Raw genomic sequence first — 22134 nt, forward strand, 5'->3', positions numbered from 1 at the left:
CATTCTGGAAGCACCTGTTTTGCCCCCCAAATGATTCCCCACTACCTCTTAAATGAAAACACTTCCTCCCAACACCATTCTTCCAGCCATTGGTTCACATCTATCGCTCTGCTCATAATTTATATTCCATTTTGTAATCTTGGGAGAATCCCAGAAAACATTACCTCACAACCCTTTCTAATATCCTGCATCTATTTTTCAAAACCTCTGAGTAAACTTTCCCTGCATGATTTTCTCCAAGGTGTACCTCAACCAACTTCTTCCTGCCGACCTGATGTCATGATTTCATGATGTCTTGATGTCACGACTTCAGCCTTCCTTCAATGTCCCTAATAGGGCTGCAGATTGAGCATGAAAATGAGGGTGAAGTGGCAACTAGCTTCCTACTAGCTAATTTTGATATTTTTTATAAAGTATGGGCCCTGACTAGTTCACACACCAAAAATACCCAGAATCCCCTTGGGGGAACATGTTCAAGTGACGTCATCAAGATGGCGTCCATTTTTATTAAGTTTTTGTATTTTGTTTTTACATTGAGGGTCCCTGTGTCCTGATCTGTAATAAAATGATACTAGCATCTGATTTAAATATTCTATTTAATAATATTAATATTTAACAATACTTAAAAATAATATTATTAATTATATTTAATAATATTGTTGTGGTTTTGAGAACCCATTTTGAGAAGGCTAACCCCCGCTCTAGCAGGGAAAATGGCCTTTAAAATGCATGTTGTTATTGTTGTTGTTGTTTTGAGAACCCACACTTGTAAATATAACATCATTAAAGGTTAAAAGGTAGCACCCCATAGATAGGCCACAAGCAACACGTAGGTCACCTTAGGACGTCAGTTATTTCTTAGTATGTGTTAGATAAAGCCCTGTCCAGTAGTTGCATCTGCGTTGTGTCAAACAAATAAGAGTAGGTCCCCATCCGTTCAGTTTGGCAGCCTCCCCTCCAAGCGACGCCATTAAGCGCTAGCCATCGCCCTCGCCCTTTAGGGCCAGCGGCGTTTGCAACCTCGCTGGGCTTCTGCTCAAACCAGCCCAGAAACCCACGAGTTAAGGCCCGAAAAGAGGGCGGAGCGCCAGGATGGAGGTGTGGCCACGTCAACCAGCCATCAAGGCGGAGCCGGTAAGCCAACACCAGCCAACCAGGGCTGAGGTGAGGTCGCCTGACAGGGCATGGTTTTGGGCTCCGAGAGCGTTCGCTGGCTTGGTTATAAAAGCACGCACGCAAAGCCCTCGAAAGGACTTGTTGGAGAGGACTCGTTGGAAGGTTGGCTTATGATCAGGACTTACGGAGCAGTGCTCATTGCGAAAGGACTGAAGCCAAAGATTGGTATTGAAAGGGAATTGCGCTTTACGAGAGGGAGAGACGCGCTGTGGCAACCAGCTTTACAACGGGCGAGCGTGCGGCACGCATTGCCGAGAACTGCAGCGTGCCGAAAGACATTGGGGAAGGGGCGCTTGGGCGAGTAAGACCGGTAGCGCGTGTCAAAGCGCCGATCCACATATTACGAAGTCGCACTAGCCCAGCTTACCCTTCCCTCGTCACTATAATTGTCCGTCCGCGCCTACACTACGTGGAGAGCTGCCTGCCGGGTTTCGTCTGCTGGTACAGGTCGAGGACCGGAGCCGGACCGGAGCCTGAACACCATCGCCGGACCTTCCACCCTACCTTCTACATCCCCGCGTGAGTCTGCGTCTCAGACTGAATCTGAGAGCGATCGGGCCCGTGTCCAGGGAATATAATAAGACTGTCGAAGGCTGCCCTGTGTACTTTTCCTTCCTCTTTCTTTCTTGTACATTCTTTCGTTTCCTCTTCTTATTTGTACATAATTAATAAACCAATCTGTTCTTCCTATTTTCCTGGTTTCCTCTCAATCGTCCTAGTCTTTTCTCCATTGGGTAAACGTGGCATGATTCGGAACCACTATAATCGGGTCTAGTCACTGGTTAACAGCTCGGATCGCGGATTGCTATCCGCTCGGCATATCGCATCAATATCCGTGGTTCGAGCGGGAGTTATTTCCTTGCTTCCTGGGCGGCGTTAATAAGTAGGTAAAAATAAGTCGGCTTACAACCCTAGTTAACGTCGTCCGGAAGGAACGTGATAACCCCCAGGATCGCGTCGGCCAGATAAGAGACAATGGGATTAACCCCCTCTTGCTAAGGGGAGAGCCGACGTCGGAGATCCGCAACAATATTAAAAATAATATTTAAATCATAAATTAATTTAAATGCATGCATGCATGCATGCAATGCATTTAAATGCATTTAAATTAATTTAATAATTTGATTTAAATATTTAAATTATATTTAAATAATATTTAAATTAAACGCAGCTGATGCATTAAGATCAATTTCTTGGGTATTAGGGTATTCAGTTGTTGGTTGTAATTGTTGGGGTGCCTTTTTGAATAGCGCGTGCGCATACATTTTAATACGCATATTGCAACGGATATCCTCATGATTCTACACGTCGCAGCTGGTGACCACACTGTGGTCATTTTTCTCTTGTTTTTCTATGTCTCTGCGAATAATACTAACTGCACGGTGAAGTATTTGGGAAGAATTTTTGTAATCAGAACCATTGTAAGCACATTCTCACGAACTTCTGCTGGCTTCATATTCGCTGCTGTAAGTTTTATTCCTTTCTTTTTATTCTCTGGTTCTCCACAAATGAAACAGTGTTCATCCCAGGAAAAGGCTGATGCTTTTTCTCTTGACAGTAAAACTTCTATATAAACGGTTAGGTTCCACGTCAGCACCTGTACACAATGCCAAACTTTACAATTTTGGCAGCCATTTCGATGACGTCATTTAAGCATGTTCCCCCCAGAGGTATTCTGGGTATTTTTGGTTTGTGAACTTGTCAAGGCCCCTACTTTATAAAAATACCAAAAGTAGCTGGTAGGAAGCTAGTTGCCAGTTCCGCCATTTTTAAGGCACTTTTTGACAATAATCTGCAGCCCCATAACTCCTATCTTTATTACTGCGCTTCACCTCTGCCTGCACTTGCTGCACCATCACCGCTGCCTGCACTTGCTGCACCATCACCGCTGCCTGCACTTGCTGCACCATCACCGCTGCCTGCACTTGCTGCACCATCACCGCTGCTGACACTCGCTGCACCTTCATGCGTGACGCTCCTCCCCTTCAGGGCTTCGGCTCCGCCTACACCAAACAAACCTTCAAATATTTTAAAAGCACATCCGATATCACTATCTCAAAGTGCGTCATCTGATTCCTCAGCATGATCCGTGTACTTTGTGGGGTTTCGTGTGCACTCTCCCGTCCATCCCGGACAACATGGCTCTCCGGTTACCGTGGATGTTGCGGATATGACCACACAACGTAAGTTTTATATTCCTGAACTTTATAACAAGAATGGAGACGGAGCGTTGAAAAGAAAAATATTCCAAACCTCATGTCGCTTTCAAAGCGGGCGCCATGTTGAGGGTAAGGACGATTATGGTAAAGATGATGATTTCTTTCAAACTCAGTACTTGCTGAGGGAGGGACAGTCTCCCAGGGAACCACATATTTACGCTGCGCTGGCGAAGCGAAAACCGGGGTTAAGCATTCGAGTACGTACGTGTCTGCATTGCAGTGAAGCAGAGTGAGTGCCGTGTCTGCATTTGAAAAATTCATTTTCTCGGCAACCGTTGGTCCGATTGACATGAAATTTTCACCATAGGAGCGCCTCCTCCTGTAGAATATTTTAATGAATATTATGACGTCATAGGTCACGTGGTCCAGGCGCCATCTTGGAAAAAAGTTACACCTCTATATCTCCCAAACCGCTCAATGGAAAAAACGGAAACATGGCTCATTGTCAAGTACACCCCATGGGGAATAAGATATGTAAATGATGATGTCATAGGTGCCTTAATTATGACGTCATTATTGGACAAGTACAACACTTGATCTGATCAGGATGAAAAAAAAATCCTCTGCAACTTAGTCCGATTGGCACGAAATTTTCAGTGTGAGCGGCTCCTCCTGTGGAATTTTTAAAATGATAATTATGACGTCATATGTCACGTGGTACAGGCGCCATCTTGGAAAAATCGAAAAAAGGTTGCAACTCTGTATCTCCGAAACCGCTCCATGGAAAAAACTGAAACATGGCTCATTGTCAAGTACTCCGCTTGGGGAATAAGATATGTTAATGATGATGTCATCGGTACTTTAATTATGACGTCATAATTCGACAAGTACAACACTTGATTCGATCAGTGTGAATTTTTTTCTCTGCAATTCTTGGTCCGATTCACAAAAAAATTTCACCATAGGAGGGCCTCCTCCTGTAGAATATTTTACTGATTATTATGACGTCATAGGTCACGTGGTACAGGCGCCATCTTGGAAAAACCTCGCACCTCTATATCTCGGAAACCACTCCATGCAAAAAATTGAGACCTGGTTCATTGTCACCGACTCTCCATGGGGGAATAAGATATGTTAATGATCATGTCATCGGTGCCTTCGTTATGACGTCATAATTCGACAAATACAACACTTATCCATCCGATCAGTATTAATTTTTTTTCAGCAACTGTTGGTTTGATGGACACGAAATTTTCACCATAGGAGCGCCTCCTCCTTTAGAATATTTTAATGATAATCATTACGTCATAGGTCATGTGTTACAGGCGCCATCTTGGAAAAACCGAAAAACGTTGCACCTCTATATCTCCAAAACCGCTCCATGGAAAAAATGGAAACGTCGCTCATTGTAAATAACTCCATATGGGGAATAGGTGTTGTTAATGATGACGTCATTGGTGCCATAATTATGATGTCATAATTCGACAAGGACAATGCTTGGTCTGATCAGTTTGAAATTTATTGAGCATGATCTATGCAACAATTGTTTCGAGAATATAAATTTATGATGTCATCGCTCACGTGGTCTGGCAGCCATATTGGATCAAAAATAAAAAGAAACATTCATAAACAGAAGAGTTGGCTCACACCAAGTTGACTGCGCAGGGTAAGTATTCTATGAATACCATCTAGTTGTTTATGTGGACAATGTGTCACAATTTGTATTTTTGTCCTCCATCCCTCCGACAAGTCAGAGGTCTGAGCATTAAAAGGATATTAAAATGAACTCTGACCAATCGACCGACCATCTGTCCATGTAGTTTTGTGTTTTGCGTGGAGAGATGATGTTATAGCCTTGTCCCACGTCCGTGACAGATGAACTCGCAAACCACCACTTTTGTTGAGAGATGGTGATTCAACTCTTTCCCAAATGGATTCCTTTACACCACGAGCAAAGAGCAAACCACTTTTCTCTGTGTCTAAGATGACCACGTGACTTATCAAAGCTGTGTCCGTGCAGGTTCAGGTGTGTATATACAGCAGAGTTCAATGCCTCTTCATAAGCTGGACGACGATGTTGGTTCATTCTGGGCCTAAAGAGTTTGCTGAGTTTCTCCTATGTAGGTCTCGGTGCCTGATGGGTCTCCACCTCTGATGCCATACACCAAGTCGTGCTTCCTATCCTTCTGGATCTTGCCCTCAACATGAACTAACTGCTGCACAGAATTATGTGTGATTTATATGATGTAACAATGTCAAACTTGGAGAAGGATCTTCTCACTTTCTCACACAGCCCAGCCACATATGGAATTCTCAGTCGTGTCATGTAGTAAGTAGTAGTAGCAGTAGTAATAGTAGTAGTAGTAAGAAGTAGTAAGTAGTAGTCGTAGTAGTAGTCGGAGTAGTAGTAAAAAATTATTTTATTCAACCGATCATAAATAATCAAACATTGAGAAAATAAAAATGGCAGCAAAATAGTACATTGTAATATAATTACATTTTGTACGAATTAACATGATGAAAAAGGCACATTATAACAAAGCACAGACAAATTTACAAACGGAATTGATGACTGCAAGTCAAAAAGGGGAAACCATCTACATTGTATATGTGGCATATAAATAATTTAAAAACAAGTGCAATGGAACGACCTGTCATCTGCACATCCTAAGGAATGACAAGAAATGCAAAAAAAAAACTTGGAATGACAGGGAATGCAAACCAATGTGTAAACCCTCCCCCTACCCCCGTGGTTTTAGTAATTTTGCTGTATGGAGTTGAAGGTCATCAGCCGGCCATCTTTGGTCGGATTACAAAACAAAATGTTCTGCATATGTGTACAGTGTACTATCGTGATTGTGTTTGTGCCAAGTCTGAAGAAAATCGGTCCATGTATGTCAGAGATTTGGTTGGGGACATGGTCAATATCAGGTTTTTACAACTAAAATGGCCGCCATTCAGCCATCTTTATAGCATCACAACACAAAATGATGTGCATATGTATACCGTCATGTACTGTCTTTGTGCCAAGCATGAACAAAATTGGTCCATAGATCGTCGTGATCTGGTTGCGGACGCACACCATAAACCCCCGTTTTGGACCAAGTTCTGACATGATCATAAGGAAGGATAAACTAACGGAGGCTAAATACAGCAAAAAACAGGGGAAGGATTCTAGAAAATAGGTGCATCAAAATCAGCAGATTGTTATTTTAAGAGATTTACATGTACAAATAATTACTTTCTTTTTAAAAATTGTTAAAGAGGACGTCGTTAAAATAGAGAGTACTGAAGCGCGGTGTTACGCGCGCTGCTTGTAAGCAAGGAGGAAGCGGACAACGCGGTAAGTTGTAAGAGTCTTTATTCAAGAGCTCCACTGTAACACTGGAGCGTTCCGGGCTGCGCGCCCGGTGTATATCCCGCGGCCACGCCTACCCCTCGGGCGTGGCCGCCGCCCACTTGGTGCGCGGAACGATGCCCTCGCGCCAGTGAGCTTTCGTGTCCGCCACAGTACAATGTATACTATTCGTTATGAATCGTAAGAAAGTATGGTATGGCACTGTTTTTGTACCTTTGAGTTTTACATGTGATTGTGAGAGTTAAGATGAATTTCTAAGAGAGTATTGTGTCCTGTCTTGCCCGAGGTCTGGAAGCCAATGTCTAAACTCATTAGATGTTAGTAGTTGGCCTGCGAATGTCAAACAAATTTCAAACCTGCGTTGTTTCAAGGTTGGAATATCACAAAACTGAAGAGCCTGATCATAATGAATGTAAGATTGTCCTATATTTATTCGGAGAGCCCTTTTCTGCACCTGTTCCAGGTCGTTACTTTGGCGGATTGTGAGACCGGTATTCGAAACTGGAACAGCATCCTCTAAAAGTGATCAAACATAGTCTTTGTAAATGGTGAGCAAATCTTCCACTGCAAAGTTAAAGTTTTTCAGCATCTTCAACATAAACAACTTTCCATTTACCTGGTGACAATATTGTGAATGTGAAGGTACCACTTCAGATGAGATGAGATTATAACACCCAGTATTTTCATATGATCAACCTTCTGCAGTACAGTCGCTTGGATAGTAAATTGAGGCCTTGGTGAAGGTTGCTTTATGAAACAAACTTCCGTTTTTTTTTTTTGGTTTTTTTTTGTACACAGGATCGAGGCTCGTAAAAGAGCTAACATCAATCCCAAAAAAAACGAACACATAGAAAATATGATAAAGGGAGCGGGAGACAAGATGGGGAGGGGGCGGGAAGCACACAAGCACAACAGTGCAGAACAGGGACATCGGGAGATCTGTGGGAGCGAGAGGGCTTGGGGGGAGGAGGCGTGAGAAGGGGTGGGGGGCGGGGGTGGGAGAGGTATAAAACACATGGACACTGCAAGAACTTCCAGGAAGGAAGTCGGTATTTCAGAAAAGTGGATCTGGGGTGAATTAACAGGGGTAGAAAAGATCAAGGTTTTGGATGGGGGAAGATAAGAGATGGTGGCGAACAGCTGTTTTAAAGACCTGGAGGGAGGAGTGGGATTGAAGAGAGTGAGGGAGTTTGTTCCAGAGGCGGGAGAAAAGAGGAATGAAAGAGTGAAGGTGAGCAGAGAGTCTTGATTTTGGCAATTTCACCAGAAGAAGGTTGCTGGGCACACTTGCCAGTATTCTTGTGCAGGAACCACATTGGAAAAAGTGCCTTATTTAGTGATTCCGTTCACGCATCAGTGTATATACCTGAAACCTATATAGTTTGGTGGAGGGGTCCTATGGGCAGTAGATATGCCCGGTTTTAATTCTAGATAGGTGTGCATTACCGATTTATAAGCATTTTGCTGATTCATTTGTGTACACCATTTCCACCACTTACTGAATTTGGTATAACGTATCTACATGGACAAATATACAGCGTGGGGAGCTTTGTATGGTATCAAATTGACCGGAAAGACAAACTGCACACATAGAGTATCACCATAAGGCCTTATCTTAGCTTTTCATTCTTCAAGCCACCAAAAACTTCAAAATTTTGTCAAAATTCCGTTTCAGTTTAGGTTCTAGTCCCCCATCATTTTGTTCATAACCCCAAAAGTATATGACCGATTTATATGTTTGATACACCAAAATCATCCCCATTTATTACACTTCAAAATAAGATCACATAATCAAGAAATGTATACCATTAATAAACTCTCAGTGAAGCAAAACTAAGGCTACCCCCTTATTTTTCATGAAAACGAAAATGTCCATATGGCATACATATATCATGTATATACATATGTTTTCAGGTCTGGCGCCCGGTTCATTCCAGACTATCACATACTAATCTGGGTATTCATTTTACTTATTCTTTAGTGTTGTGGAAAACCAATCAGGTCCACACAACTTTAGTCCAACTTGTGGTTTAATTCCATTTAGATCATGACATCATCCTGTAATGCAGGAAATGCAATAAGTATACGATGTGGCATCACATGGGACCATTCATAACATTCAATGCAAGCAAGCTGAATATTCTATGCTGGCGTACCGTTAGCGAGTCTACCAGATGTAACGTGTCACAGGAGAAGTCTCGGAGCACCGTCCGCAGCAACGGGTCTTATAGTCGCGCCCCTAGTGGTGTCAACGAGCAGCGAGCATCACCCCGGGTTCAGTACGAATACGATTTCACTACATTCTCCCCCCGTCAGAATTATACGGCAGTGCGGCTAGAAGCGAGTGAGCGTCAGCACGAACAGGGTGCGGAACATCAGTCGACCCAACCGTATCGGGCCGGGCGGCGAATTTCTCTGCCAGCACGCGTCCGAAATTCCCCGGGTACGGCATCACGTATCCCTGTGTCCCCGGCGTCATCGGGGTCGGGTGACGAAGGGGGTAACTCCAAGTCGTCGGGCCCAGGTAGACTCGGCGAGGGGAGGGTCGGTAGACTTTCGGCGATGGGAGCGTCGGGAGAGGCCATAGTCTCATAGATGGGTTCGATCGGTTCGTCCGATTCCCTACTCAGGTCGGCGACCCCGCAAGGGACAAGGTGACGGACGGAGACAGTAGTCTCACGGCCATCAGCCGTCATCACACGAGCATGCTCAGGATTAGCCTGGAGAATCTGCACTTTGTCCACTAGGGGGTCGTACTTGCTCGCGCGAACCGCCCGTTTAAGGTAGGCTGGCCCGGGCCCAGCGAGCCAACTGGGCAAAGACCGTATACACCCCGTGCTCCTGGGGTGGTGGAAAAGTCGCTCGTGGGGAGTTTGGTTGGTTGCCATACACAGGAGAGCCCTGATCGAGTTCAACGCTGCAGGTAGCGACCAAGCCCATTTATCGAGGCCCCGGCCGAGGGTCCGGAGGTTGAGCATGATGGCCCTCCAGATAATCCCGTTGAAGCGTTCGATCTGCCCATTAGCCTGGGGTCTGTACGGCGTGGTGTAACTAGAAGCAATGTTATTTTGGAGCAGGTAGCCGCGCACCTCCTGAGACAAGAAGACCGCACCCCGGTCGGTATGGACATAGGCCGGGTACCCGAACATTGAGAACAAGTTCTGTAAGCATCGCATCACCGTGGCAGCAGTCATGTCCGCGCACGTATAAGCAAAGGGGAATCGCGAGTACTCATCGACGACAGTGAGCAGATAGCGAGAGCTGCTCGACACCGGCAATGGGACCTTGAAATCCATCGCCAAGCGTTCCCACGGCCTCGTAGCCTTAACCAGAGTCCCCATGGGAGGGTTATAGAAACGCGGTTTGATTTCCGCGCAGATAGCGCAGTCGCGACAGATACGGCGGATATCGTCAATCGAGTATGGGAGATTGCCACGCCGCACAAAATGAGCGAAACGCGTTACGCCGGGATGGCCCGCAGTGGCATGCAGCACACGCAGGCCCTCCAAAGAGGTGATACCCGCGCATGTAGCCGGTCGTGATAAGGCATCGGCGGCCCGGTTATCCTTCCCCGGGCGATATTTGATGGTGTAACAGAAGTCGGCGAGTTCGATACGCCAGCGAGTGATTTTCTCATTCTTAATGCGCTGGGCGTGTAAGGTGTCGTACATGAACGCAACGCTTTGCTGGTCCGTGATGATTTGGAAGCACCGCCCGAGTAAGTACGGGCGCCATCGCCGAATAGACGACGATCGCATACGCTTCCTTTTCGACGGATGAGTGTCTCCGCTCAGCGGTGGTAAGAGTCCGTGAAAAGAAAGCCACGGGATGCCCTCCTTGGGAGAGGGTCGCCGCGATGGCCTGATCCGAGGCGTCACTTTCGAGGACGAAAGATCCGCTCTCGTCGATTGTCGCCACGGCGGCTCGGGCGATGTCGGCCTTAAGGCCTTCAAAGGCCGCCAATGCGGCCGGACTCAGTGGGAAGGTGTCGCAGGCCACGAGGGGGCGAAGTTTCGCGGAGAAATTTTGCACCCATTTGGGGTAATGGGCGAGTAGCCCGAGGGCGCGCTTCAGGGACGCCCGATCACAGGGAGGGGCCATGTCGAGCATAGGTCGCAGACGCTCCTTATCCGGAGCGACAGAGCCATGGGTCACGGTGTACCCCAGAAGATCTATCGTGCGTAGGGAGTATTGGCACTTATCCTCGTTCATAGTTAAGTGATACCTCTGCGCGACCTCAAGGAAGCGCTTCAGATTAGCATCATGGTGCCCTTGGTCATATCCACAAACCGTAAGATTGTCGAGGTAGACGAAAACATCGGTTAAGTGCTCCCTCGCAATGAGGTCATCCATGGCCCTCTGGAAACAAGCGACCCCGTTCGTTACCCCAAAAGGCAATTGAGTAAATTGGTACAACCGCTGCCCCGACTCAAAAGCGGTATAGATACGATCCGCCCTAGAGATAGGGATCTGGTGGTACGCACTACGGAGATCGAGAGTGCTATAGACCAAATACTGGGACACCTGTTGCACCAGCGCGTCCATCCCCGGAAGGGGGTAGGCATCCAGCTGCGTAAAGCGGTTAATCGTTTGGGAATAGTCGATTACCATGCGTCTGCGGTGGGCCTCGCTTCACACCACCAAGACCTGGGCGCGCCACGGCGACCTGCTAGGTTCTATGATACCGTCTTTCAAGAGCTGAGCCGTTTCGTCCGCAATGAATTGCATGTCTGCGCGAGAGTAGCGCCGTGATTTCACCGCGACAGGGGTACAGTCGGAGGTTAGATTGGGGGAACAGCGAAAGTGGCTGGATGTCCATTTGCGCTAGGGCGCACACCGCAAGCGCGTCGTCCGCCCCCACAACAAGCGTGTCAGGCCCACCAAACTCCATTACCAGACGTCCATGCAGCTTAAGAAAATCGTGTCCTAACAGAATATCAGCACATAAAGCAGGTAAAACCATAAGGTGTACATCAGGAAAAACCCATCCCTTTAGCACGAGTTTCAATCGGCATTCCCCCTTCGTGCTGAGTCGAAGCCCCTGGGAAGCCATGAAGATCCGTCTCGTAGACCTCCAGATCCGCCATCCATGCCTGAGCACTAGTCGCTGGTCGATAAAACTATCCGTAGACCCTGTATCCACCAAGGCCCGAACACAATGGCCTTCGACCATGAGGGGAATAAGGGCTTGAGCCAGGCCGGACGAGCCTGCTGGGAGTGGGACTGAACCCCCCGAATGGGTCGGACAAGCCTCGCGGGTGGATCCTATGCCAGCAGCAGTTTTGCGGTCGTGGCCGGAGTATTCGTTGTCCATGAGGAATCCATTAATGCCATCAGAGGGCTTTCCCATGCATTCCGGTGTTTTGCGATTCAAAATCTGACAATTTTGACGGGAAAAGGCCTCCGTAGTATTTGAAAACGCCTTTTGACACTTTTGGCAGGAAAAGGCCTCCGTAGTATTTGAAATCGCCTTTTCCGGGGTGAGGGCCACCGTTAGCTCGTGGACGACACGAGGAGAACGTTCCGCTGGGGCTTGGCGAGGCTTCAAAGCCCCTTGCGTGGCCCGGAGTTTGGTCAAGGACACGTACTTCGTGCCCGATTGAGGATGAGACTGTGGTGGCTGTCCGGTGACGCCCGCCAAGGACGTCTGAGCGCCCAGGGGCCCGCAGAGAGGGGCCCTGCCCTTCGAAGCCGGGTAAGGCGCCGGGTTTCGGGCTCAGCTCGCAGGCTCCACAATGAGCCCATTCAAGGTCGCGCGCAGCCGCGAGCCGCGTGCCGTTTTCCTGCACACTTTCGCGTAATGTCCCTTTTGCGAGCACAAATGACATATTGCGTCTCGTGCCGGACACACGGGCCGGGCATGACGTGGCCCCCCACAGAAAAAGCAGGCGGCCCCACGTAAGGCCTTGGGTCTGGCCGTAGCGGCAGCCGTCAGGACTGGGTCTTCCTCCGGAGCATCCCGGAGTTCCGCGAGCAGGTCCGCGTCCTCGGCGGTAGCACTCTCCGGCCGGGCGTGTAGCGTAGTTCCCGCCAAGAGGCGCGTGCGATCATAGGTGTTCGATTGCATCCGCGCTTCGGTGTATACTTTCCCTTGCTAAAGTGCCGTAGCAAAGGTCAGGTCGGTCTTCTCTAGGAGCTTGAGCCTTAGTTCCTGGGAGGAGACCCCTGCAATATAGGCGTCTAAAAGAAGATCATCCTGAGACTGCGCGGGAGTCCGTGGCTCCCTGATGCTGTCCAGCAAGAGCTGCCGGAGCTCCTGGGCGTAGTGGTCCATCGCCTCGTTGGGTTGCTGACATAGCGTTAGCAGCAAATATCATGCATACACCGGGCTTTTTTCCTTTATGTACAGCCGTTTGAGCTCCGCGATCGAGAGGTCGTACGTCGCGAATTGAGCGATGGAATTGTACACCTTGTAGTCGATTTTTGAATGAAGCATTGCTAGCTTCACGGCAGCCGTCGGCGCGGTCTCAGGCTCCTCGAAATGATTCTCCAATGTTCTGAGCCAGTGCTTCAGTTGCAAGCCACCATCCGGGGCTTGCGGGTCGGCGCAGAATATGGCAACCGCCAGCGTCTTGTTGCCAGCCATGTCGGTAGATTTAAATGGAATTAAGTGTTGTGGAAAACCAATCAGGTCCACACAACTTTAGTCCAACTTGTGGTTTAATTCCATTTAGATCATGACATCATCCTGTAATGCAGGAAATGCAATAAGTATACGATGTGGCATCACATGGGACCATTCATAACATTCAATGCAAGCAAGCTGAATATTATATGCTGGCATACCGTTAGCGAGTCTACCAGATGTAACGTGTCACAGGAGAAGTCTCGGAGCACCGTCCGCAGCAGCGGGTCTTATAGTCGCGCCCCTAGTGGTGTCAACGAGCAGCGAGCATCACCCCGGGTTCAGTACGAATACGATTTCACTACATTTAGAATCTAATTACATTTTTTATCAGCGGCAAAAGGTCAATAAATTTTCGTTTAATTGTAAATCAATGACCTAGATATGTTTATTTATTATACTTTTCGTTTGTATTGCAGTACGTTGAAACCGGTGTCCTGCTGCTCTGCTGCTGATGAATCCTACTCCCTAGTAACCATGGCGTCTAACACGGAACAGGAGGAGATTATTGAGCCTAGAGTGGTGATGCCTGTTAAAAGGCGCAAGTTGCAGACGAATTGGTTAAAATGCCTATTCTGCCAAGGTACTCACGGTTTGTCTAACGCTAGTCATCAGGGCGTTGCGAAAGTATGTTCAGCCCTTCAAGATAGAATTCACATTGAAACCACTGACATTACAGAACGACTGCAATCAGAAGCAACAACAACAAATCTCAGTGATAAACAGGAAAAATGGCACAAAAACTGTTATGCTTCATTCACAAACCAAACCAACATTGACCTTGTCAAGAAACGTTACATGGAAGCCACTGCTGCAGGAGATGCGGGTGATGCGAGTTCAAGCACAAAACCACTGACACGCACAGTAATACGTAAGGTTGACTGGAAGCAGTGTATTTATTGCCAGAGTCGTAAGCGTGAAAAAGTACACCGAGTCCAGTCAGATGAAGTAGCTGCAAGCATCCACAGTCAGGCAAAGAATGATCAAAACCTCAAATGCAAAATTGGGGAAAATGATTTGATAGCGTACGAAGCACATTACCATTCCTCCTGCAAACACAAAGCAGACAAAATCAGCCGTTCTATTCACCCCAGTGAAATCACTGGGATTACAACGGACCCCGCTCTAGAAGATCTGATACAGATACTAGGCAATGGCTTTCAGAGTGGCCACATCTATAGCATGGACATTGTGACCGATAAATACATTTATCTTATGACACGATCTGGAATTCTCAATCCATCATGCCGGACACACGTCTTGAAACACAAACTACAGAAGCACTATGGTAACCGAATTATATTCCGCAAACAGCGACTAGCCAACCAACCTCTGCTTCTGATTCCTGCAGCCACTACCACTGAAGATGCTATTGGGGCGATGATTGCAAAACAACAGATATCCACATGTAAAGAAAGCTGTACAGGTGATGAGATTAGTCACGAATCCTATTTCCTGCACGCTTTGCATACAGTAGCAACTAAGCTGAAATCAGATTTGAAAGAAGCTGCAGGTCATCGCGGTTATGAGAATTTGAATCAAGAGGCGGCAGAACAATGCGTACCAACAAGTCTTTACTTATCAAATGGATTCTACAAGATGAGACTGATGTAAAAGACACTTCAGACCAAGGTTCAAACGATGAGGACATTGCACCCGCCTTGCATCAACGAATCCTGAACATTGGCCAAAACATTGTCTATAACGTCTCGATGGGGAGAAAGAATACGCCAAAACATATTGGGACAGGACTGTTTGTCCACCACATGACACGGTCCAAACAACTTATAGAATATCTGCATGATGCAGGTGACAGTATTAGTTATCCTACGATCAATACAATAGATTCCTCAATAGCTCAAACGCAATTATCAAGGTTTCAGAATAATCACAACACTTTCATTCCTGAAAGTGTTGTTCCTGGCAAATTCATGCAGTTCGCAGCTGATAACTTCGATATGCAAGAAGAAACTTTAGACGGAAAGGGCACTCTTCATGTTACGCAAATGGCCATATTTCAGCGGGGCCCACCAAATATATTAAACAAAGGGCATACAACTATTGGGAGAAGCACAACCCTCAGCAGTGTCCCTCCAGAATTCCATCGTATAATATCTGCTGATGCTCCAGCACAACACATTCCTCCACGCTTCACTCAGCCTTTAACGCAGAATAGCCTGATATGTCCACCTTCTCGGTCATCTGAATGCCGCAAGATTGATCTATTATGGGTTCTGAGTCGATTGGAAGTTGGCGATACTCAAAACGTGCCATCATGGACCGGCTTCAATCAGTCATTATCAAGATCCACAGCAGAAGTAACTACAGTCAGTTATCTTCCAATCATTCCAGCGCCAGCGCATGACCTCGATACTGTAATGACGTTTCTAATGAGAAGCAAAACAATTGCACTAAAGCAGGGCCAAACAACAACCGTCATCACATTGGATCAGGCACTGTATCATAAGGCAAAGGAGCTGGTATGGCTTCATCCAGAGAAGTTGAGTGATGTCATAGTACGACTTGGATCGTTCCACACAGCAATGAATTACCTGGGTGTTCTCGGAAGGCACTTTGCTCAGTCTGGTCTTTCAGACATCTGGATCGAAGCTGGGGTGTACAGTGAATGTGTTGCACAAACAATGATGCAAGGTAAATCTTGGAACCATGCTGTCCGTGCACATAAACTCACAATGGAAGCCATGTGGAGAACACTATTTCACAGCTTTAAAGCTTGGCATGACAGAAAAGAGAAAGACAGCATTGAAAATATTAATCAGCATTGTACTGCGATAGCTGCTCACTTCAAAGATAATGACCATGAGAACACACCTGAAGCAGTGAGAGCATTCGTTGATAATGTTAATGATTTGTTGAAGGACTTGGACGACTTCTATGAAGAGATTTGCGAATAATTCCACATTTATGTGGAGCTATTTATGTGAAGACCGAGTACAATTAAGTGGCTTTTATATCACCCATTATTTGACTACATTAGATAAATGTGTTTATTTTCTTGTTTTGGTTAATGATATAACGAGACTACTGGGAGTGAAATTTGGTTTTAATCTGACGTGTCATACCACATAATCAAAGCTAAGCAAATAACATGTCGATTTCATAATCGAGATTAAAATATACTAGTGTAAAGCTAAGTAAGTTCTATAATGGCAGTACTTTTGTTTCATGTATTTATCTTCTTAGCTAAACATATAAAGTTTAAATGTGTGGGATTCAAGTTACTATGGTATTGTGTAATATTTAGTTACAATCACTGTCACAAATCAAGGACATGACCCTCAACCTTTGGATATCAGTTTATTAGAAAATTGTTTGTTACATAATCGAGATTAATATAATATTGTAAGGCTAGGTAAGCCTTATAGTTGCATTTATTTAATATTATATTGTAAGGCTATGTAAGTCTTTTAGTTACATTATATCAGTTTAGTATAGGAGTGTTAAATTTGCTCCATAATATACTGTTGCGGATCTCTACGTCGGCCTTCTTCCCCTTAAGAAGGGGGGATTAGTCCCCTTGTTCGTGACTGACCGACGTGAGTCCTGCCAATGCACAGCTCCCTCCGGAGAGGCAGGAGCGCAACCCCGTTCGCGACCGCGGACAGATGTTAATTGCCGAGCGGTTTAGCAACCGCGGCACGAACTATTAACAAGAACTAGACCCGATTCGTAACGTTGGCCAAATTGTGCCACAGGTATTCAATGAGGGAAAAGACGAGGATGAAACGGATGTAAAGGAAAGAAGAACAAAGGTAGGAAATACAAATATAATTGATTACTAGCTATTATTTACACAATAATAAGAACCAAGGAGGAGGAAGGATAATAAAATAAATACAGAAGGATGGAAGAATCAGAAGGACACAGTGCAATATTAACTTACCTAAACAGTCTTACTTAACCCCAGGACAAGACAAAAGACAGACTACGGTCAGACTCACACGAATGGATGGATGACAGGAATGGCAGGAAGGAGAGGAAGGTTCAGCTGGAGCAGGAGAAGGGTCGGGCTGGGAGTGAGCAGCCGCCGCCCCTCCGCAGGCGTGTTCGCACGGCGGCGTCGCTTTGTAGCCGCGGCCGAAAACCGCTTTCGACGCTCAAAGCTGCTGTGGCCAAAACTGCTGTTGGTTCAGCTCCAGTTTGTTCAAAGCTGCGGTGGTTCAGAAATCAAAGCTGCTGTGGTTCAGAAATCAAAGCTGCTGTGGTTCAGCTATCAAAGCTGCTGTGATTCAGCTCCGGTGCTCCTATCTCCCTCCTCAACTCGGCTCAGGTGGGGTGCGTCGCGTGCTCTCCAAGGGCTCATTTCTTTCTGACGCAACTCTGGGTGGGGGCTGATGCAATGGGTTTTATAACCCCACCCTCTTGAGCCATACCCACTCATCCTTGGTTGGTCGGCAAGGGCTGGCTCACTCCTCCTTCCGATGATGAGGGGCGGAGACACGCCTTTCTTCTCCGAGATTACCTCGTGGCTAATGGAGTCTTGCGGAGAAGAACACAACCCCAAAGCAGCAGCGGCGAACGCCGCCTTGCTGGCAGGTTTTCGGAGGCCAAGGGGATATTTCAGGGGATTCTACCTTATTTGAATTCGATGCAATGCAGTGTCAACTAGTGGGAACAGAGCCTTCAACTACATAGAATAAGGAGATAACTATTTAAGAGGGTATATGATTGGCTACGTGTATGTATATGGAGTAACTAAGGAGGACGACCTTTGACCTTTACACACCAAACGGAGATATTTACAAGAATTCATTACACTTACAGAGGGTGATATTTACAACAATTACAAATCCGCAACACTGCACCTTCATCCTCCAGGCACGTCCTCGGGCCTATAAAACTTTAACTTTAGTGTGGCACGTAGGTGTAGTTCCCTCTACATTTAACCTGACCCTGAGTGTGACAGTTTTAAAACACAAATAAGTATGTCCCTCTGCTGCATTGCACCCTATCTAACAGATTCACACCCACAGGATAACCGAATTGCGGAATGGTTCTTAAACTAAACATGTACGGTGGGGAGCATTATTTACAAGTGACGCTACTTGGTCTATTTACAAAACGCAACCCAGGACCTGCGATTGTTCTTTTGGGGGAGGGGGGGGGGGGGAGGGAGGGGAGACAGCCTGCGCTGCATCGACGCACCAGCACCAACAAAGAGCACCATAAACGCACCAGAGTGCACAGTCACCACAGTTCATAATAACAAAACAAACCCCTGTTGGTGTCTTGTTCTTCGGCTCCCTCTGCTGGCCAATGTTCTTCCAGATGTTGTCTTTTTTCGTCTTCTTGCTGTCGGCCTATTTGGACATAAAAAGCACAAAACGTGTCCACTTTTTATTTATGGCCCACAGGGGCCGACTAGGGGTGGTTCACCTGTGTGGCATAGGTGCCATGTCACCGAGGTCCGCAAGCAAGATCCTGGGCCATCATGGCCGGTCCCAGCAGAGGGGCCATGCCCCAACCCGTGGGGTCCATGAGTGGTGCTCAGCCACAGACATGTGGTCCATAAGTGGTGCATCGATGCAGGCAGCTGGTTGCGGGGGTTCGGGCACACAATGGCGGACTCCCGCACGCTCCCCTCAGTGCCCCAAAGAGCACGATCCATGGGTTGGGGAAGGAAGACAGAGAGGGCAGGTTAGCGAGGGATAAGGTCACAAGGGTACACATCAATAAAGGCAATGCAAGGTGAGGTGCGCCTGGAGACCGAGCGGAGAAAAGCTCGTCCCTATCATACATCACCCCACCCGTCACCTGTTCTACCCTTGCCCCTTACCCCCGTATGTACAAAAAAAATCTACACATTACCAATTCGTCGCTACTGTCACGTCTTCCCCATATTTCCCCTAATACCAAATTCGTCACCACAATCCCTCTAATCCAAAATTTGCCATCACCAATTCATCATCAATCCCTCTTAAGGAGGAAGAGATGGAACAACAAAGCACAATGTCACACCCACGTCATGATGCATCTCACAATCCAAACATTTGCACAAAAATAATAAAACCAACAAACCATGGCATGGTGTGGAGCACCGTCGTTACCTCAGGTGAGTGGATGTAGATGGTGCAAGGAGATTTCAATCCTAACTATCCTCTAAATGACTTTAATACAATTTACACTACCCGGGGTCTTTCCCTGCCAACCCATTGGCCATCTTACTCCATGCGGTTCTAAGAACCAAATTCCCATTGACCAAACTGTGGTGCTTCATCAATTTGGGGTCTCATTCCCCCGATTCAACTCCCTGTGCCTTTGCACAATTTCAGGACTGGGTCGAGTGGCTCTCCCAGCAGGTCTACCCACCTGCACACCTCCACCACTGCAGTTGCCTCCGAGCTTACCTGCTCCTTACCCTAACCTATCTAACTGGGGAAGGCCCTCTGGCACTCTCCCCACTCGGTGCCCTCTCTGGCACTGGGCTACCCGGGTCCGTCCTCCGGATCCTCGGGCCCCATCCACAACTCTAATGGCTCCCAGAGCCCACCTGCAGCCTCACCTGGCCGACATCCTCACAGTGGTGGAGTGCCCATTTAACTACACACACTAACAGGCCACACGCCCAGCCATTTCCACAACACTAATGCACCCATCCAAACACCATTCTTCCACCACGCACCACAGATGCCAATATCCAACCACAATTTACCTACTCCCTCTACCTAACTCTTAAACTACCCTCCCCGGGTATTCATGATGGGGTCCATCCTCCCCATACACACCTTCGCACCATCCACTCCACTCCACAGTTTCCACCATACTCACTCCACACCATACATTCCATACTCCATATATTCCATGCTCCATGTATTCCACACAACCATTCTCCATACACCTGTTCATTTGCACACCTGTGCAATCACTCCTGGTGCCTCCTGCACCCTCCTTCCTCCCAGGCTTCTTCATTCATTCAATACAATGCACAACCACAATTGTTCCTCATACTCTGCTCCATACACTTTCGATTCTCAAACACACGGCATCATCTAAGCTGACTACTCCCTTCTGAAACTTGCGCTTCCCAGTCGCCCCTTTAAACTATTGCGCTCCCTCGTCGTTATAATCCAAACTAATCTCTCTATGTCCCCGACTACCTGTCCAATGTCGCTACTTAAATCTTCAGTTACCTATGGTCATCTCTAGGACCCTATACATTATATCCTAACCCTCCCGGGCTAGTGTTCACTGCCAAACCCCATAAACCGATAGCTCATGTGCCCCGTGTGATGAGGGATGGTGGATTTGCCATCCCTCCACATCGGACATCTCTCACTACCAATTTTGCCATCAAATTCCAACCAATCACAAATTCCATATCCCAAAATTTCGAATCCAAAACACGATCATCATCACAGTCCGCTATATCTGAACTTCGGTGCGTCGTCACATCATTAAAACTCGGCTTCGCAAAGCCGAGCAATGAATTCGGGTGGTTTGGTCGCCTGCAGGTTGAATCCATCCGGCATTCGGTTCAAGGGAGGCGGTTTGGTCGGGCCGAGATTCCACGCACCATCTCGGCGCGGCACCTTCCGGTCCCTGGCCCGATGGCGCAATCTCGCACGGTCGGAACCCCGTCCCTGCCAGGGGGCACCGCTCCGCTTCCTCCTACCTGCCCTTGAACCGGACCGTTCGCCTTGCCTGGCGAGGCCTGGACTCGACCGTGCAGGGCGGGGCCAGGCCCGAATCGGCAACGACGCTTCGAAGAGAAGCGACGCAACACCGACCCGCGCCGGGCCTCGCATCCAACAAAGCGCACCGCGCACGCTATCCGTCACCCTAAACGCTGCCCCGGTCAACGTCGATGCTTCACTCGCATACGCGACCCGTTTTACACTCACCAAGCCCAGCGTTCCAACGCTGCCCGTACATTGCACACACTCCATCCATTCCACCACCGCACTCCCTGTTACACACCACACCTCTCGCGCACACTCGTCGTTCGCACACTTCCTTAACACACCTCGCGCACCGTCTTGCGCACTCTCCCTCGGTACGTACTCCGTACCACTCACCATTGGCGTGCACTCTCGCATCCACCCACTCACGCGCTTCAATGGGCCCTCCCACACCCGCGCCACAACCAACTCAGGTGTGCTTTCTTGCACACTCTCGCCGTTCATCCCAAACGTGCATCCTCGCACCCGCTACTCCACAAACTCACTCTCCGGGTCATTCTCACCCTCGCACATACACTCCGTATCGCTCTCACTCTCTGTGTCACACTCCGTACACTTTATAACACGCTTACTCTTTGACGCACACTTTTTCCTCACACGCGTGCCATTCGCTTTAACACAACACACAAAGGACCTTCCACGAACGCCTGGGTGCTTTCGCGATCCCAAGCGCGCGACAATTCTCTTCGCGCTAAACACTCTGCCGAAAAACCTCTTAGCACCATATACAGCCCGTCTCACTTTCGGGGTCCTCTTCTCCACGCGCACCTGCAAATCTTTATAAGGATTAGCAAGTACGGCATCAGGGTGTGAGCACGGACTTTGCACATAATCCATTTCTCCCTTCAATTCCCGGGCTACCTCCGTCGTCTTTTCAATTTAAACTATACCCACCACTACATTTTATTTATTCATCTCAACGACCGCTGGCTTTAATAAAATTTTCTCTCCTACCTCAGCAGTCGCCGGCTTCCCTAAACCCCGGGTCGCGATCTCTACACCCGTCATTTTACCCGCGCTTTCCTCCGCCTCGCTCAACCAGCGCTTCTCGACCTGCTTTACCTCGTCGTGCACCCTTGGGACCTCTCGCCCAACCTGCGGTCAACCTCCCTCTCG

At 47.6% G+C, this 22134-nt stretch overlaps 1 protein-coding gene across 5 annotated transcripts in view; it reads left to right on the forward strand.

The window, feature by feature from the left end:
- Nucleotides 1-2932: 2932 nt before the first annotated feature.
- Nucleotides 2933-22134, forward strand: part of LOC137438556 (medium-chain acyl-CoA ligase ACSF2, mitochondrial-like) — a 179302-nt gene continuing 160100 nt past the window's right edge. For 3 of the 5 annotated variants that reach the window (XM_078767047.1, XM_068133700.2, XM_078767048.1), the window contains exon 1: nucleotides 3207-3359. In XM_078767047.1, the coding sequence (XP_078623173.1) occupies nucleotides 3259-3359 (101 nt within the window). In that variant the 5' untranslated portion in view covers nucleotides 3207-3258. Of the gene's footprint in view, nucleotides 3360-22134 lie in introns of all 5 variants that reach the window. The other 2 variants (XM_078767049.1, XR_013621151.1) reach the window with 2 other exon arrangements.

The sequence above is a fragment of the Myxine glutinosa genome, chromosome 13, assembly GCF_964187855.1.
Source record: "Myxine glutinosa chromosome 13, kmMyxGlut1.1, whole genome shotgun sequence".
Taxonomy (NCBI): Eukaryota; Metazoa; Chordata; class Myxini; order Myxiniformes; family Myxinidae; genus Myxine; species Myxine glutinosa.